Source organism: Amblyomma mixtum, chromosome 6 (genome assembly GCF_055824585.1).
Source record: "Amblyomma mixtum isolate Tamu chromosome 6, ASM5582458v1, whole genome shotgun sequence".
Lineage (NCBI taxonomy): Eukaryota > Metazoa > Arthropoda > Arachnida > Ixodida > Ixodidae > Amblyomma > Amblyomma mixtum.
In genome coordinates, this window is record NC_143017.1 from 15,395,520 (window position 1) to 15,415,342 (window position 19,823).

Sequence of the window (19,823 nt, forward strand, 5' to 3'; positions counted from 1 at the left end):
TCCTGTGGAAAATTCCGACTGAGAAAAAATATTTTACATCATTGCAACAATGAATACATCCCATCACACCCCATGTTACTTTAAGGCGATCAAACACATGTTGATTTCTCACATACTTTTAAGTTTCTCAAAAAAAAAGCTAGCGTTTTAGACAAATTACAGGTCTTAAAACTTCACCTTACCCACAAAGCACTCTAACCTTGTGTTTGGTGCATCATAGCCTTACCTGCTTTTGCGCGATTAAACTCAGTATAAGTGACTAAAGTTTTCTTCCTCTTGATTTCAACTGAGATGTCGCTAACGCGCGTTTCTTCCCTTAACCATTCAGCATGGTTCCGGACTCTTAACATTATCCTATAATTTTCATTCCCTAGCTTGCAGCGTTGTACTCAAGCTGAACCCTTTTCCTTAGCCTTCAAGTGTCTGCCCCATTGGAGGTACCGGTACGATGCAGCTGTTGCACACTGATTTCTTGAGGCATATTGGTAAACTGTCATTCATGATCTGACACAATTCTTATTCTCATGACCCGGATTACCGGTCACTACCTGCCCTAAGTAGACGTATTCCCTTACCACTTCCAGTGCCTCTTCACCAATTGTAAATTGCTGCTTTCTTGCGAGGCAGTCGAACATTACTTTGGTTTTCTGCATGTTAATTTTTAGACCCACCGTTCTACTCTGCCTGTCGAACGCATTGATCATGCTCTGCAGTATATCTTTTGAGTGACATAGCAAGGCAATGCCGTCAGCGAGTCATAGATTACCTCAGTATTCTATATTAACTCTAATCTCCCAACATAGCTTTAATTAACAAGGGTGTTCCACAGGGCTCAATTCTTGGCCCTGTATTGTTCTTACTCTACATTAATGATTTACCATCCTGTTTAAAGAATTGCAATAGTATACTATACGCAGATGACTCTACCATGCTATCATCGCACCAGGACATTAATCAGCTGATTCTTAACCTACAGAATGATCTTAATTCTCTTGAGCGTTGGTGCCACATTAACCGCCTGTCCGTGAACGTCACTAAAACTTGTTTTCAGATTTTCCATCCCCCTCAGAAGTCATTGCCCATCACACCACTTCTATACCTCAATTCTACTGCTATTTCTCCGCAAGATCGAGTTTCTTTTCTTGGTGTTATCATTGACCCTCACTTAAAATTCCATCATCATGTAGCTGAAACGTGCAAGAAAATTTCTTATGGGTTACGCGCACTAATTAAAGCCCGAAGCTATTTTCCAGTCCAAACTTTATTATCTCTTTACTACGCATTCATCCACAGCCACTTAAACTACGGTATCTCATCTTGGGGTAACGCCTATCATATTCATCTCTGGCCTTTAATAAAACTGCAAAAGCAAGCCATGCGCATCATAACCAATACCCCTCGAATGTCACCCTCCCGCATTTTGTTCATAGATTTAAACGTTCTACCTATCTCGGCCCTTTATTTTTACAACCTTGGTATCCTATTCTTTAAGATTCTTCATCATTATCTCCCGCTAAGCATATTTTCTCTCGGCACGATCATGAGCAACATCGTCACACGTTTTGCGCTGCGTAATAACTTTTTACTACCTAAGGTCAGAACTAACTACGGCAAACAATGCCTTCATTTTTCATCCGTATCATTTTGGAATTCTTTGAACATAGACGTCAAACTAATACGCTTTCTTTATTCAAGGTCAAACTAAAGCTTTTCCTTCTTAATTTGTGATTTTTTTGTTATGTTATTGATTCTATGTATCGCGGCATCTGTGTTTTATTTTACATTTTCGTGCATTACATTGTTTGTATTTAAATATTTCAGTAACTAATATTACATTATGTGCCCATATTTATTCTGTTTCGTCGCTAATTAATGTGTTGTGTATTTTATATTATGTTGCATATTGAAATTTATTTTCATGGGAGGTCCCGCCCGCGGTCTTGTACCATGGGACCTCTCGCTGTATACAATTGTAACATTTATTGTATTACTCAATAAACTTTCAACTTTCAACTTTCAACTGTTCCCTATCCAGGCCTCGGAGTAGCTCATGTAAATAGGCGGTGAAAAGCATTGGCGTGATTATGTCTCCCTGCCTGACACCCTTCCTTATTAGAATTTTATTGCTGACTTTATGGTGGACTACGGTAGTTGTCCAGTCGTTGTAGATATCTTGCAGCTGTAGTGAAGAAGTTGCGCCGAACGCCTAGACGTAAAAAAAGACGAAGTGTGGCCGCCCGGCAGATTACGAGGCACAAACAAAAACAACTATGAGCTACGAAACTAGAACATCACTGCTGCTTTTCTGACGGCTACCAGGGTGCTAAATCCCGCCGTACACAGCATTTCAACACAAGACTCTTCTACACCCTGATTGCGCAATACCTGCATGATTTCTGAGGTTTTTACTCAAAGGATTTCTCGTAATCAATGAAGGGTATACATAGGGGTTGGTTATACTGTACGCATTTCTTTATCGCCTGCTTGATGCTATGAATATGGTCTATTGTCGAGTATTCTTTACGAAAGCTTGCCTAATAATTTGGCTGATTGAAGTCCGTGGTTTTCCCGACCCTATTAGCGATTACTTTAGTAAATACGCTTTAGGCAATGGACAGTAAGCTGATCGACCTGTAACTTGTCAAGTCCCAGACGTCTCCTTGCTTACGAATTAAGATAGTGATGGGGTTCTTCCATGATTCTGGTGCGCTCAAGGCCATAAGGCAATACGTATTCAGGGTGGCTAGTTTCACACGCACCATCTCCCTTCCGACCGTTAGCAGATCGGCTGTTACCTGATACTCACCAGCTGTTCTCACCCTACGCATTGCTCCAAAGGCTTTCTTTACTTCTTCTTTCGTTACTGGTGGGATGTCCGATTGCAGTGCGCTGCTGCCTCGCTTATTAACGTTCTGATTACATCGGCGACTGTATAGAGTTATGTAGAACTCTTCGGTTGCTTTAAATGTCTTCTCTGCATTGCTAATGACATCGCCATTTTTGTCCCTTAACGCATACATCTGGTTTCTACCTATGCCTAGTTTCCCATTGACCGCTTTTAGGCTACCCCCCTTCTTCATAGTATCTTTATGTCGGATACCTTGCGCTTATTTATTAACTTTTATAGCACTGCAAGTTCTATTCTGTCGGCAGTGTTACACGCTTTCATGGTTTGGCGTTTCTTAGTGAGATATTTAATCTCCTGAGACAGCTAGCCGGTATCCTGACATACCATCCTACGCCTACTTATACTGCGCACTCTGTTATTATAGTTGTGGGATTATCGTTTATTGTTTGAAGATTAGGATCGTCTTCCTAAACTAAAGCGGAATATTGGTTTTGCAGCGAAATCCTGAATATACTTACTTTCCTTCTTACCTCTAACTTGTTAATAGGTTTCCGCTGCACTAATTTCCACCGTTCTCTTTTCAAGTCTAAGCTAATTCGAGACCTTACCATTCTGTGGACGCTGCAACGCACTTTTCCGCGGACATCCACATCCTGCGCGATGCCAGGGTGAAAGCATCGTATGAAATTATTTTTTGTTTTTGGTTTCACAATTGGGGCTTTTCCACGTCAACTTTCTGTTTGGTCGTTTCTTGGAGAAGATATATTGCTTAAATTATTTCTCTGGGCGATGTCAGTGCACTATAAAGAATCCCAGGTGGTCGAAATTTCCAGAGCTGGTGTCCCTGAAGCCTGAGTCGCTTTGGGACGTGGAAAATTGCTTGCGGACCCAGCTCATCGCCCGTCCAAGTTCTCGGCCCGTCGCCACGAATTATCGCCTCGTGCAGTTGCCGTTTCTGTCGGCAGTTCACATTTGTGGGTGCGCGCGCCTTCCAATCGGCTGTCATGGGTTGTTGAGCCCTCTCAAATTTCACGCATACAACATTTTGCCCGAAACGCCACCACCAATTTATTTGTACATTTTATACGACACAAATTATCTTATTACACCATCGACGCTGCGTATATCGAATCGGCAAATATCGAGTTATTTTTACTTTCAATTTTTTTGCAAATACCTAAAGCGTCTGTTGGGCACTATCGTACGGGGGTTAATTTCAATCATACAGGTAAAAAGAAGAGCTCAAACAAAGAAAGATCAGTTATAAAACAAACATGGTAACAACTACTAACTAAATGCGAATGACAACACATTTAACAAGAAGCAAGGAATCTAATTGCAAGAGCTGTCACACAGTTCACAAAGCAGAGCACTAGAAGCAGGAAATAAATCATATTTATGGGATGCTCTCAATGACAGTTGAAAAATCGGGCGCGGACACTGCCTCGTCCTCATTCTTGTATTTTTCTTCGAAAGAATAACTTACACACATTTGTGCGACTGTGATATGGCCTGATTGTTTTGGTACTGTCTCGTCTCTTGGTGAGATAATGAAGTTGTTTGTGTATGTTTTGCCGAGTTCTTTACAAACGCTGTTGACGTTATGCAAAAACTTTAACCTGTACACCTTTCTGCGTGCTGACAGCAGCTTCTACCCTCGACTTTCCCTGATTTTCGAACCTCTAATACTGTAGTTGTAGTCGGCTATAGCGCATCTTTCAGCCTTTTTTTGAACACATTGTTGTCCAAGAACATTTCTGAACGCGTCCTACGCAACGCACGCGTAATCTAACAGGGGTGTAAGGCACAAAGTTTCCTTCCAAGCTTTGGGTGCCGACTTGAAGTTGCAGAGGCGACAAGCTTTAACACTTGTTAACTCAACCTGGGCAGCTCTGGATCTGCAGCAACGAGGGTTCGAGCTGCCGGACAGAAGGCCGCCAGTACGCTGCACATATTTCACTGATTTGTCCAGAAAACAGGTGGTGCATGCTGTAATATGGCTGCAACCTTAGCCCGCTCTGTGTTGGGTCCTCGGCTCGTTCATAAAGCCCAGTTCCAACGCCTTACCCTAGGATATTAGGATCGCTTCGAAAGAGTCATTAGGGAGACCATGCGAGTTATCCCTGTCCTTGATAGCTCGACCCCTATTCACACACTACAAGCGGAAGCTGAGCGAATACCATTGAAGAGCTCGTGGAGAAGCGCCGTAATGCGCTCAGCCTGAAAGTATCAGCAACCCCTGCAGCAGCTGTCCAAGCAAACTACCTTGATCCTACTTACCCTCTTCTCGCAACGCCCTTGGAACCCCCTCCTCGGCAGTATCCCAAGGCCCTCTACAACCGACAGCCAAGTGCCACGCGAAACGCTCATCGTTCAGTGAGAGAAACAGAGCCTCCTCTCCCAGCAGACTCCATAGACGCTCTTCAAGCTTACTGGACGCAAGCACAAAAGGTAGTATGTTGCACACCAGCTTCCTCTGTCCTGCTCTAACTAATGCACGACAGACATGTTCCTACATCACAGAAGCGCCTCTTCCCTCTGTGATGGCAGGGCTCATTTCCATTCGTGACGACTTGTCTACTTTAAAGGACATCCTCTGTATTGCACCACCGAACTGTCTTCTCCTATATACCGAATCAACACACGCAGTAGGAGCGCTACGGCGCGTAGCCTGTCCGCTGGGCATTGTTGTCGATGTGTGCACCATCGTGAAAGCATTTCCAAGCCCTTTCCGAGTTATGTGCACTCGACGGAATACGCACCATCCTAGAGAAGCGGAAAGCGCGTCTCATCCACTGCACGTGCCATAACCACTTCCTATAGCAAAATTATCCGCAGGATGCGCCGTACTGCCTGAAAAGAAATTCCTCCGACGCTCCACTCCAGCTTTAATTCCACCGCTTGGAATCCCCGCGATCCCAAGCGCGATTTAACTCGCCGTGAGGAGGTGGTGTTGAGGAAAATCTGGGTGGATGTTTTGGTGACGCCTGCGGTCAGGGTCACCTGGACATCACAAACCCCGCGTCTGAACTGCCCCTTCTGTCCTCCCGTTCCGGCTACAGAGATGAGATTACCTCATCCTATGCTAACTTGCCTCGCACTTTGGGAGGCAAGCAAGCGACACCTCGGCATTCAGGGTTTCCACCTCGCCCGACCACCAGGCACTCGAATCTGGACCTATGGGCCCCAATACCGGGCCTTGTTGCCTTCATAGCCGACACCGGCCTGCACATATACATATAAGCCTCTTGTGCCGAAGGGAATATTTGTGGGGAAAAAATACGTGTGATGTCTAGACCAGAGTGGCAGTTAATGGGACGCCTAGGTATTTGGCATGGTCAACACGCAGCACTGGGGCAACAACAATGGCCTAGTGCTTTGCGCACCTGGTGCTCGGCTCCTCTACAGTGCAATGCTTGGGAAAAGGGGTGTTTGATCGCACCCGGAGAAGGAGGAAAATGCCTTTTGCTATGGCTCCGAGCGGAATCCATGCTAAGTAGGATTGAAAAAATCATTGTGATGAAGATGCTTCATTAGGCAAGAACAAATAACATGTTCCTGTGTTCTATAATTGCTTACCGGATCACGACGGCCGCTTTTAAAAACAAAAGTTACATTTCCATTTTTGCAGTGACAAGGTAATTTTGGAGAATTTAAAAATTTGGTAAACAATTATTTATTTATTTATTTATTTACAATACTGCCAGTCCCAGCAGGGACCATAGCAGGTGGGCGAACAAAAATGACAAACATGATACAAATTTGAGCAGTGCACTCTGGAATTAAAAAAAAGTGAATACAAATCAAACACAGGTGAACAGTAAGGAACAAGCAAAATAAAAGAAAAGGTAAACATTAGCAAGGAAAAAGAAAAATACATGTCTAGGAGTGGGGTGGAGCATTGCCATAAGGAATTCAATTAGAGCACATGGGAACACAGCAGCGGAAAAAATAAGAGACTTTCTTCACAATTAATTAACAATCTAATGAAGTGATGAAAGACGGTTGAGTATGTCAGTGAAACTGCTTTATTCGGTAATTGATAAGGATTCTATCCGTGACGTGAACTGAGATAATGTGGTTGCAGTTATGATTGAGGGATCAAGGCGATTCCATTCTCTGATCACGAGGGGAAAGTACGAATACATGAACGTGTCGTTATGGCATGAGTATTCTGTTATCGCGCGTGCGTGTTTATGCCTCGACGGGCGTGATTGCGAGAAAGATATGTATTTTGATACGTCTATCTTGTAGTAGTTGTGCATCAGGTGAAATAAAAATTTTAGTCGTGCTTGTTGCGCTCTTGATGATAGCGTCGCTAAACCCGAAATAGCCGCGAGGTTAGTTGGTGAATCTGTGCGCTTATATTTGTTGTGTATAAATCGCAATGCTTTACGCTGTACTTTTTCTAGTTTTGTTACATTAGTCACTGAATGGGGGAACCAAACTGTGTTAGCGTATTCTAAAACTGGTCGAACGAAAGTAGTATATGCTAGAAGCTTTGTCGATGTGGGTGCAAGGCGCAGACATCTTCGAAGAAAAAATAGTTTGCGTAATGCTTTCGAGGTTATGCTAGCAATGTGCGCGTCCCATCTGAGGTCAGAAGTTAGTGTGATACCTAAGTACTTATGCTGGTGAACTTTCGTCAGTATTCTGCCATTAACAAAGTACGGAAAATCATAAGGCTGCCTTTTTCTTGTTACCGTCATGCAAACAGATTTAGTCGTGTTTACCATCATTTGCCATGTTTTGCACCATTCGGTTATTTTGTTCAATGAATCGCTGAGTGAAATGTGGTCTTCGTAGCTGTTAATTGTTTTATAGATAATGCAGTCATCGGCAAAGAGTTTGATGTTAGAATCGATATTGTTGGTTATGTCGTTGATGAAAATTAAAAATAACAGTGGCCCCAACAGGGATCCTTGAGGTACACCTGATATGACGGGTACTGTCGCAGATTCCATGTTCTGAAACAGTACGAATTGTGTCCGGTTTGATAAGTAATCTGAAATCCAATCTAAAATTTCCCCATCCCCGACGGCACCCCGTAACTTTGCTATTAATTTGTTATGACAGACGCGATCGAATGCTTTAAAAAAGTCCAATAATATAATGTCAGTCTGGCTACAGTCATTGATGGCGAATGCAAGGTCATGCACAACCTCTGTAAGCTGTGTGACGGTTGATAGCCCATGCCGGAATCCATGTTGGTTTGATGATAACAGATTGTGAGTATCAAGGAAGTTTGTTAGGTGTTTAAGGATGACATGCTCGAGCAACTTGCAAGCCGTGCTGGTGAGAGATATTGGTCTATAATTCGATGGTAATGTGGTGTCTCCTGTTTTGTGTATTGGTATAATCTTTGCCTTCTTCCAGTCGTCGGGTAAAGTTGATGACGAGAGAGATTTACGAAATATCAGACCCAAGTATCTGCTGCACCATTCTGCGTATCGTTTCAAGAAATCGTTTGGGATATTGTCTGGTCCGGGTGATTTTTTAGGGTCAAGCTTGAGTAATAGATTAAAAATGCCCGCATCTGATATGATTAAAGGGTCAATGCGTGATGTTTGATTGCCGTAAAAGTCCGGGAGATTACCGTCATCTTTTGTGAAACTTGAGTGAAAAAACGTGTTGTACGCATTAGCATTGTTAGCTCTATCCTCAGGAGACAAGTCGGATAGCGGGTTTTTAGTTGCGCGGAAATGGTTCCAAAATCTATGCGGGTTGTTTGTCAGAAAGTTCGGCAGTGTTACATTAAAATAGTGTTTCTTGGCCTGTTTGCCTATCTCTCTGAACTTTGCGATTGCGCACGCTAGTTTTGTAGTTTTAGAAGGACATGAACCATGATTTTTGATAGAAATACGCAACCTTTTCACATGACGTTTGGCGTGGATGACATCCCTTGTTACCCATGGACTGTTTCTTTGTGGACGCTTGGTTTTTAGTGGAACATGATTAGTTATGCAGTGTGAAACCATAGTCTTAAACTGAAGCCAAACCCTGTTAATATTGATTGAGGGGTCGGAGACCATTTCACTGAATGCTTCAAATTCATGTGCGAGGTAGGTTAATATGCTGGCATCATCAGCCTTATTGAAGTTCAGTGTCGTCTTGACATCAGATCGTTTTTGTATTGAGCAGTCTAGAGGTAACAAACATAATGGTATGTTGTGATCAGAGATGCCTTCGATGATTTCTGTCTGCGCTTGGTGTACTGGAAAGTGATCACTGATTAGTATAAGATCGAGGATATTGTTTGCTGATCCTTGCTTGCGCGTTGGTTCTAGGATAATTTGGTGGAGATTAAAGGAGAGCATTAAGTCAAAAAGAGCTTCTGAAGATGATGATGTGTGTTGCATAGTTATCCAGTCCACGTCCGGAAGGTTAAAGTCACCCATGAGAATAATTCTAGTGCTGCAAGCATATTGTTGAAGGAAGTCATGAATGACAGAAATGCACTCATCTCCTGAAGAGGGGCTCCTATACAGACAGCCTACACAGACAGTAGTATTGTTGCAGAGAAGTCTGCAGAATACGCTTTCAGCACCTGACACATCTGGGAGCGTAACAAACGGCAGGGTTTTCTTTATCAAGAGAGCCACACCACCGCCACGGGAGTCTCGGTCTTTCCGAATGACTGAGTAGTTGGGTGGTGCGATTTCATGACTCGAAATTTCTGGTGAAAGCCAAGTCTCCGTGACGGCGACAATATCAGGTTCCCGATCAATTAATAGGTTTTCTAAAGATTCTACTTTGTTTGCTATGCTCCTTGCGTTTACATTTATGATGGTCAGTGCTTTAATCGCGCTTTTCCCCGTGTCGTTGGTGGGCTCCTTTTTTCGACTGTCTCCTCCTGCTCTTCGTTTTTTTTTCAGCGGAACTTTCTCGTTCGTTTCGTGATCCCAAACAAAGGCACAGCTGTTTATAAATAATTTGTCGAAGACAAGCGAAACTTTGTCCCCTTTTTGTCGATTTTCTTTGGCACTGTTCCACAGTTTTTTTCTGATTTCTCGAATTCTCGGAGAGAAATCTTCCCCAATGGCATATTTCGTGTCTTTAAGTTTAAAACCTTGCTTCAGTATTGCCGACTTGTTACGGGCATCCAGTAGTTTAAATATTATCGGTCTAGTCTTATTAGCCTGCGGCCTGCCTAACCGGTGAATACGTTCAAAGGCAACTGGATCGAGCTTTAGGGTATCTTGAATGATACTTGAATGATTGCTGAATGATACTACTAACAATAAAACAAAACTAGATTCAATACTGTGGCAACAGCACCTCAAGACATGATTCAGAGTCCTATCTGGACCGTGAGCAAGATGTGGGTTAATGTTGATCAAGGGCGCCTGTAGTCTAGCTTCATTTAAAACGATGTCGTGCATTTGAGGTAACATTTAGTATAAATCAGGTATCTGCGCACGACGACAAGCTCTGAATACAGAGTGAAAATATACACTGAAGTAATCAGCTTTCGCGCTGTCACTAGTTAACCTATCACCTTTTTGGCAGAGCAGCGGAACGTCAACGCTAACTTTTTTGCTACTTTTCACATATCGTCACGATTCCTTTGGGTTAGGTCGTATTTCATCAGCTATGGATGATAAGAATGTTCTTTGTGTCATTTTTAATTCCTGTTTCAAATTTTAGTTACGGCTTTAAGGCTGTAATATAAGTTCTGATAGGACGTTTCCTTGAATGATTTGTATACCAATGCCATATGTCTTATTGATAAACAGTTTTTTATTAATCCAAGGCTTCTCCTTTCTACGTCGAGCTGACACTCCCCTAGAGGTAAAAATATAGTTAGCTGCCATGGAGAGATGCTTGTCTCGGAACATTGTCAACAAGTTTTCTACGCTGCATTCACTACTGTATTCCAGAATACTGGGAGGAATAAATCTGATTGCTGATTTATGGCAGAATAATTTCTTTGTACATACATGAAAGCCACTCACGGACAATCATTGTTAAATCTGTACTATTTTGCATACTATTGTTGCATTCACTACCTGATGCCTGCCGATTTCTGGTGTTGCCGGAACCGTTTGTGCCAAATCTTTGCGGTTACTAAGTAACAAGTATAACGTATTGCCTCCAGCCGAGCCATAACACATTAGGAAATTAACAAACGGAAAAAGTTCATTGTTTGTATGAGCTCTCAGAAGGCTAAGTGAAATGCTTAGCTTATAGCTGAAGAGGATAGTGGTCTTGCTATAAAATTTCGGGCATGTTAATATCGCCCCCAAGTAGATTGGTTTCCGGCGATACAACCGAGAGTGATCGCGAAAGGCTACGAAACGGTCGTATAGAAGAACCAGAACATCCCCTTGAAAATCATCTTAAAAAGTACATCACTTTTGTTTGCATTTATCTAGCTTATATCCAGCCGAATACTGATATATCGAACGGCCCTCCGCGACCCTGCAAGAGGCGATTGTCCTAAACGCGCTCTCACGATTACTTTGCGGCCCTGCACAGTTGCTGTGAAACCAATCAACCAAGAAAACTAAAAGCTTTCCTTGTCTCGTATTCATTTTCCACGGGGCAGCGCTATTAAGCGGCGCAGCCAGACCTCTGTACTCCACTTGTCATGTAGAGAAGCCGACCTTGCTCTTCTAAGTAGCGTTATCGGCGGCTTTGCCTGCTATGTTTCGTTGCTGAACGCTTTGCGGATACCAGCTTGGCCGTAATTTTAACCAGAGATTATTCTATTTAGTGCGGCACGTGGCGGCAAGATGCGCCTCGATCGCTAGCACTGGTGCCCTGATTTGTAGTTCTAGGTTACAGATAATGTTTACCTCCGGCCATGTTTTACACACGTAAATGTCTACATGTGGAGCTGTATCCTGGATAGACTTTAGAAATGTCAGTTGCTGCAGCGATATCAGAAAGATGCATGCAGCCGGTGTAAAGCAGAGATAAGCGTCAGAGCCCTCGGTACAGCAACGAAGTAAACAGGGCTAACGGTTTGCCTGTCATCTGTCGCTGAGGTGAATGTCGTAGTGGACCCGCTTGCTCCAGTGCACCTTTCTCGCTGTAACCTTTCGCGCCTTGTGCAGCCGCAACCAGCTGACGACGTTGCCGGCGGACTTTGGCGAGGAGCTGCCCGCTTTGCGCGAGCTCGACCTGTCGCACAATCGGATCGCCAGCCTACCTGAGGCCAGTCTGCTGCCCCTGCAGGCAAGCGTCACGAGAGCAAGACTCGAAGGTGAGCTCTGCCGCCAAGAGGCAAATGCAATCGCCCACTATGGGCGCGTCTTACTACGCACTTCGGAGGTCAAAAAACGCATGAGTTGCATAACGTAAAGAGCCCGCACGAAGCTCACTGGAGAAGCGCATGAATTTACACCAAATGTTTTGAGGAGAATGTGTCACTTAGAGCACCAGCCACATAAACCATATCCAGCTTTCAGAGCCCCGCTCTTCGGCGCCCGCTCCTGCCGTGAGCGACGCGCCTCGGCGGACGACCGCATCTGAGGGCCAAAGAGAGCGAACGCAGAGCATTAAAGGGATCCTGATATGATTTCGAGGGGCATAATCTAGTGCAGCAGATCTGTAGAGGTGGTCTTTGTGAGTTATTCGAGTGAAACTGAAAGCTCTGCCTGGTCCCTATAATGTGGAAATAATTGAAAAGAAACGCAGCTCGCAACCGATTGGGGCGACACACCTCACCGCGCATGATGTCAGCGGGCAGAAGAGGCAGCCTTCAGCTCGCCCCGCCTACACGTGGACGGCATCGGTTCGCCGTGTCGCGTCGCCCTAATCGGTTGCGAGCTACTTCGAGTCAGCGATTATAAGAATTATTTCTAGCTTTCAATATGGCGATAGCGAAGAGGGCGCGAGGAGGAAAGAGGTGGCGTGAGAGCAGGCCGCGCAGCAGAAAATAAAGGAAATATTGTTCTCAAGAAAACTGTAAGGCTCGGGCAGCACACGAGCAGGAAAAAAAGATAAAAGCAAAAGAGAAAAGGCAGCAGATACAAAGGGTGATTTAACAAAGGCACACGTGCCAAAAGGGCCAAAGAAATGATTATAACGCTGACAAAGACCCACTAAGAAAACTAATCTCTTCATCTGACAGCGGCACATATGGCTTGCTTATGCAGACATGCCCCCTCTGCTTGATGTAATAGTAATATGCTTCTATTATTTCACGCTCTAACCTGTCTTTAGACATTTCAATGAATTTAGTGCTTTCAAAACCGGGACAACATTTGCAACTTTTGCAGTGAGTGGCCATGTGGCTGCCATAGCCATTTTTTACAGCAATCTTGTGCTGCCTCACTCCTTCATTGAAGCACTGACCTGCTCATGTGGTTATTAAGTGGTGTTTTCCGTGAATAAACTTAGTTGGAAGTTGGCGTCAGTCCTGTCTTGTGTGTGTTGTCTCCGTCTTTTAGCGCTAGTACGCTTTTTGCGTAAACATGTCATGTAAGGCTCGGGCTCCTGCTAGCGCGTGTCAGCTCCCGGCTCCGGTCCTCCTCTCCCGGCGACCTTGGCGAAGCGGGGCGCGTGCAGGCGGTTCGGATGGTTCAGATGTTCCAGCCCTCTGGAAAAGTTTGGGAGAGGGAGAAGCAGCTTTACGCTAGCTGCGGTACCCACCCCCTTCCTCGGCGCCCCCACTCGCTTCCAGAAATTTAGACCTTGGTTTTCGACACAGCATCAACGGCTTGATTAATGCGCTACCGCCCGCGGCTTGAGGCGATCGCCTTTCCCGTCTTCCCCTTGTCTGAATTAACTCCCCATCAAAATTATCACGAAAATTATCAAGCAGCTATGCCGGCGCTTGCCTGTGGCATTTTGCCGCGCCGTTTTAATTAGCATGTCCGGAATCGTCCTTCTCCTGTTTGCGACTGTCTGTACGCAAATAGTGATGTTTGGTGTTAATTGTTAAATGGTGTATCTTGAGAGCATAACATAAGAGTAGCGCAAAACCAGGACGGCGGACAAAAGGGAGAACACACACCCACAACACAGGCGGTGTGTTGTGGGTGTGTGTTCTCTCCCCTTTTGTCCGTCGTCCTGGTTTTGCGCTACTCTTATGTTGTGGATCATTACCGACTTGCCCAAATTTCCACCCTCGTGAGAGCATAACGTGTAATCTGTTGTGTCACGTACGCGCACGAGCGATGAGCAATCCCAAATTCAAGCAGTTTGGACGACAAGGGGGGAGGCGGCGAATAAGGCACCGAACTGTGCTGCACAGCCAACTGAACTCCAGGCAGCTGCCATAGCCTCAGGTCAGGCAGCGAATTTAGTTATTTCCGACGACGACATTAGTATGAGCTGACGCCCTTTCTTGTGCCGTCGTCACGTGACTAAGGCATTTTCAAGTATTTCCAGTGAGGATTCGCCCGATGAGAGGCTCAGCCTATGAGCTGAACCGAAACCCAGATCCGCCTCTGTTCCCGTGTACTGTCTGCGGTCGCCTATGTTTCGAACACAGCAGTGCTCAGAAATTGCATTACCGAGAAGCCGAATCGTCGGTCAAATCTTTTTGTCAGCTTTTATAATTTTTCTGAGTTTTGATAGTTCTCCTCCTTGAAAGAACAACAGGCTGGTGTAGCACTTAATTACCACTATCATCAATGACTGCGAAACGAATTTTCTTCACCCGAGCGTTTTAGAGCTTTTAGTTCCTCGTGCCGTCATGTGACGCCATCCAATGATGGCGTCACATGACCGCACGAGGAACTAATACCTGTGCTATACTGGTACATTGGAAAGGCCTCTGAGTGCAGTGGCATTCAGACTCGACCGGCTCTCAAGGCGCTACTCGATAATTTCCGAAGGCATTCGAAATCAGTTTTCACTACTTGTAATGGAATGGCGCTTCTCCCGTCGAGTTTCGATTCCATCCGTTCACTCGTTTTCACTGTGTGTACCGACTCGATGGTGACGTCGGTGGCCATCGCAGACACTCTAAGTCCACAGCGGCACAGGCATGACCAACAGCGCATATAGTAGCAGTGTGACATGTTTTCAGGCTAACGATACCGGAAAATACGGTAGGCGGACGGACGCCCTTCTTGTCCTCAGCAGGTCGGCGGCTCAGCGAAAACTTTTCGCTAATGAGTCGACGGCTGGAATATATCTGCGCTTGTAATAAGAGAGTCGAGCGGCCCTGTCTCATGTGTACACACTTCACCACTGGCCAGCGAATAAGCGTATTAAGAATCAACGACAGCCGCCTGGCTAGTACGCTGGGTTTGTGTGTATGATTTCGGCGAATTTTGGAGTTTTAGCGAATGCAAATGACTATCGAGTGTAGTTTTGGTAACAGTGATCTGAAATCGACTATCGCTTGCATCACAGGCCGCGTGCACAATGAACAGGAAGCGCCGTTGTCACCCATACTGCCGAGCATTTGAGCAGCCAGCAGCAGTCATCAGTTTAGCTCGAGGAAAACAAATTAGGTCCTTTAAATTAATGCGAATGGTGAACAAACCTGCTTCTGCACAAAGTGATTTAAAATCAACTATTTCTCACATCGGAAAAAGCAGATACAACCAGCGAGAAGCGCCGGTTCTACGCGATGTCAGCAACACGGCTATCAAATGTTTTCCATTCGGACGATCGCAATGGCGCCTCCTTCACAGCTGCCGCACTGCGTAAACAAACAAGTGTACAATCGGAAAGAAGAGAACATTTAACAGAAGCAAAGCTCTGCTTGCGTTTTATGCCACAGAAACGAGCACTAGATGTTTGTATAGACCAGATTTTTTTACCCTCGCACGTAGGCTGCGGGCGCGCTCCTACTCTCGACACCACTCGCCATCTGTCGGCGCGCGCGGCCCGAGGGACTGCGGGACGCGCCGGCGCCGCGCGTAGAACGCATGTTTTCGTGTTCGCTTCTGCCGTTGTTGTGCTCTATCAGCTAACGTATGAGGGTGTGTGCTGTGCGTCACTAATCACATTTTCCCTCTTCCAGACAGTACTGCGGATATCTTGCGCGCAGTTACTCGTTAACGTGACATCGAGGGTAGTCGACCAGGTAGTGTACGAACTGGAAACCGGCACTTCTAAGCAGATTTCTGCGCTGTCGTGTCGATTGTTGTCGCCTTTTACGTGCGCTATCATCTATGATAATTTTATGCATCAGAATGAAGATCTATTGATTTGCCTCAGTGGAGTAGTAACTGGGTAGGCGAGCTGCAGACTGAAGGTTGTCCCGACGGATCGCGTGTTTTCGATCACCAGTACGTGTTCGGCATTTTTGCGCTGAGCTTGCTCTTGTTCCCATTAAACACATTTCATGCACAGGATTGTAAGCACGACCGCTACCAATTTCAGCTGTTTTTTCCGCACGCATGTCAGAGGGATCTGGGGGGGTAAAGGTTTATCTATAGTATCTTTCTGCTGTTGGTATCGACCTTAGTTTTGTTTGGTTAATTAAGGTTTTACGCCCCAAAGCGACTCAGGCTATGAGGGACGCCGTAGTGAAGGGCTCCGGAAATTTCGACCACCTGGGGTTCTTTAACGTGCACTGACATCGCACAGTACACGGGCCTCTAGAATTTTGCCTCCATCGAAGTTCGGCCGCCACGGTCGGGATCGAATCCGCGCCTTTCGGGCCAGCAGCCGAGAGCAGTAACCACTGAGCCACCGCGGCGGGGCGGTATCTACCTTAATCATAGAAAAATATGCGCGATTTCATTACATTTTCCACACTTAGCCAAACGGCTACGCAACGCTCTCAAACGCGCGAGAGCTCCTAAATAAAATAACGCGACTTCGGACCTCAGAATTCGTGAAAGCTGGATTAGCTGCTCATATCTATTCAAGCTTTGATAAATTAAGCGAAAGTACGTTTTTATGCACCAGGTTGCATAAACCATGACAAAATTTGTTTTCTGTTGGCGCTGCGACTCAGTTGAGCTCACAGCGGTAATTTGTTGATAAACTGCCGCACCACGCACGCTACAAGAAAGCGCTGTTTGTCGAAGGGGTGGCTTTATGGCCGGCAGGAAGGAATAAGAGTGCATGGGAATTGGAACTGCATGCTAGCCGCACACCTAATGCTTGATATTGAACAAAAAGTTTATTTGCGGCGGAGCACCAAGACGGAAGCGATATAAGCACGAGCGCGTTCAAAGCGCCGGCTCAATTGACCTGAATGTCAAAATAAATGTCATAAAAACGCGTCAGTGTTATCGCTTTGATAACGTAAATACTTCTTGCAACACAGCCACGCTGCGGAAGTATGCTCGGCAATGTTTTTTTAGCGCCCGAAGCGCGGCTATATGCAGGCGCGGCCGCGGAGCTGCCGCAGCCCCGCAGTCCCCAAAGAAACGCCCGCACCGCGGCGCGCCAGTCGGCGCAAAATGGCCGCGCCCAGGAGCGGCTCAAAATTCTGGTCTATAGAACGATGTTAACTGGAGCCCTTAAATGTGCTCATCAGCGCATCAGAGAGCCGAAACAGTCGCGATAATGGCTCGTTGGGGAGTGAAGCACTGGTGACGGCTATTGGTCGCTGCTGGCTTTGTTCGCGTTTCGAAAGCATTCCTAAATCTCGAATGTCTCCGCTGAGCTCTGCCGACTGGAACGTCATCGCAACCGAATGCCGTCAAAGAACACCGTGTAGCAGCGCATGTGAGACAGTCGAGTGGAATGATATTCGCTAAAAGTGCGATAATGAGATTCGGTTTGAAGGCCTTCGTAACGCCTTTCGTAGCATAGGGGAAGAAGTGTCATGGTTGCCTCACGTTTGTTAGACCTGTTCTAGAATATGCTCACGCTGTTTGCATTCCTCCGTCTGTAACCAATATTTCATAACTTGAAGGAATTCAATGTAAAGCAGTGAGGTTTATTCAAAACAGGTACAAAAATTCAATGTAAAGCAGAGAGGTTTATTCACAACAGGTACAAAAAAACTGACTCACCAACACAACTAGCTGTAATCTCCGGGCTCGAAACACTATCAACACGGGCAAAGAGCGTGCGACTAAAATTCCTTGATCAGCTTCTTAATAACAGTTTTAAGATCGATTCATCACAGTACATTTCACTGCCACAAAAACGTGCATTAAGAAACCAGCACGCGTATACACTAACCGAATATCCTTATCACAGTAACACTTTCAATGATTCTTTCTTCCCGCTAGAATGGAACCGTCTAGACGCATCTAAAACTAGCGCTGATTCATTTTCAAATTTTTTTCTGAACTAGCAAGCGCGTTTTAAATCTAGAGTTGTGGTTAGAAAGCTGTTTCGTAATTTTTGTCTATGTCAAAGAGTATACGACGTGTTATGCCCATTTTTATATTATGTTTATGTTTCTGAACCAGCATGCCTTTGTTCTTTGGATTACTTGTGGAAATCTGTCGAACTTCTTTTCAGTTTTTCTGTGCTATGAATTGTCTAGATTATAGTTGTCTTTTGCACAGCCGCTTTTAAAAATATCATCTTTTACCATGTATTATACATGTAATGCCTACCTGCTAAGGTCTCGAATAGAGACTGGCAGTATTTCAAATAAATAAATAAGTAATGTTTAGAGCCGGGTACACGTAATTAAAAGTGTGTGCGGTGCCGGAGCTGACGGCGTGGCGAACCCGCAGGGAATCCCCTGGAGTGCGACTGCCGGCTGCAGTTCCTGCTCCGCTTCCCGGACATCTGGCGCCACGTGTCCTGCGCCGAGCCCGAGGCGCTTCGCAACACGTCGCTCAGCGAAGTGGCCGAGGGAGACCTGCAGTGCGGCGCCTGAGACACTTCCCTTCCTCGCTTTCCCCACTTGTTCTCGCGGTTGGCTGCCGAGAGGCACCCGTAGACGGAGCCGACGCCAACGCGTCCGGAGTGGTCTGCAGTGCCGTGGAGGAGCCGCAACTGGACACAGCCCGATTCACACTCCGAGTGCCTTCATTGCCACGTGTTTCGTCACACCAAGCCCTCGAAAAGCGCTGCTTTGCATTTTCGTTGTATCAAAGAAAAGCGTTCCTTCGCCACGCGTAAGCGGAGTAGTAATCAACCTGCCTACAATGGCAGTGAAGCAAAATGTGCTCCGAGCAGCGCGTCTGAAGGAAGCATCTCGAGACCAGACTAGAATTTATAAGGGCGCCCCTTAGGTTGAAGCATAACTTAAAGAAAATACTCGCGCACGCCTAATTAAGCTTGCGGAAAGGCACTCTCTGTAAATGTTATCTTAAAATTAAAACAATCAAAACATTTCATTACACCATTAAAACGACAACGAATGTCCTCAAGAGGTCACGGCTTTTTTCCTTTGAAACATATTTTCTGTTCTTTTTTTTGGCGCCTCCTGATGCAGCGCTTTAGGAATGCATTCTTGAGAGCAATCTAATTTTTTGTTATGCGCGACGATTGTTTGCTGAAACGCTGCGCAGGGAATACAGTGGAATCTCGTTAATTCGAACTACCGGTTCATTCAAAGTGGCGCTTCACGAGCATTGAAAACACCGCTTTTTAACTTTAATTCGCAACATTAGAAACGATTTTTGTTTCTTTCGAACTTCAGATATCGAGAGCCCTCCTTAATTCTGCCTTCAAACGCTCTATTTATAGCAATGTTAGAAGACAAAGCACACCACATGGAAGATGCCAAGGATCAACTACTTGGTACCAAAGATTATGCAGAAATTTTGGTGGGCCTGTTGTTGCCATACGATCACTATGTGTGCTAAGCAAAATTTTGCTCACAGTTATCGAAAATAAATCATATCTTCTTACAGTTTCTCACCAGGTCTGTGATGGTGTACGAACCGGGCATCGCGCTTTAAAGACAGTGCTGAGCACACTAAAGTGTGACGCTATGTCTCCATTTAATAAAAATTTCCGCCGAAAAGCTATAGAGGTTGCGCCTGCGTCCCAAAACTCATCAAAGTGTCTGACGGATCATTTCTAACACCCCTCGAGTCGGATGAGTGAACGGCACACAGCTTTATCGACATGTCGGAGGCCTTTCGACGTCATCAGCCTGCATTCTCACGAGCGGTGTGCTCACGCTTCGCGCATGGAAATG

At 45.4% G+C, this 19,823-nt stretch overlaps 1 protein-coding gene across 1 annotated transcript in view; it reads left to right on the forward strand.

Annotated features, from left to right (window-relative positions):
* LOC149338278 (uncharacterized) overlaps window positions 1-19,540 on the forward strand; it is a 67,599-nt gene extending 48,059 nt beyond the window's left edge. Inside the window, exons 2-3 of the mRNA XM_089547588.1 lie at window positions 11,908-12,056; window positions 18,406-19,540. Coding sequence (XP_089403714.1) covers window positions 11,908-12,056; window positions 18,406-18,551 — 295 coding nt within the window. The 3' untranslated portion in view covers window positions 18,552-19,540. The remainder of the gene's footprint in view (window positions 1-11,907; window positions 12,057-18,405) is intronic.
* Window positions 19,541-19,823: the final 283 nt, after the last annotated feature.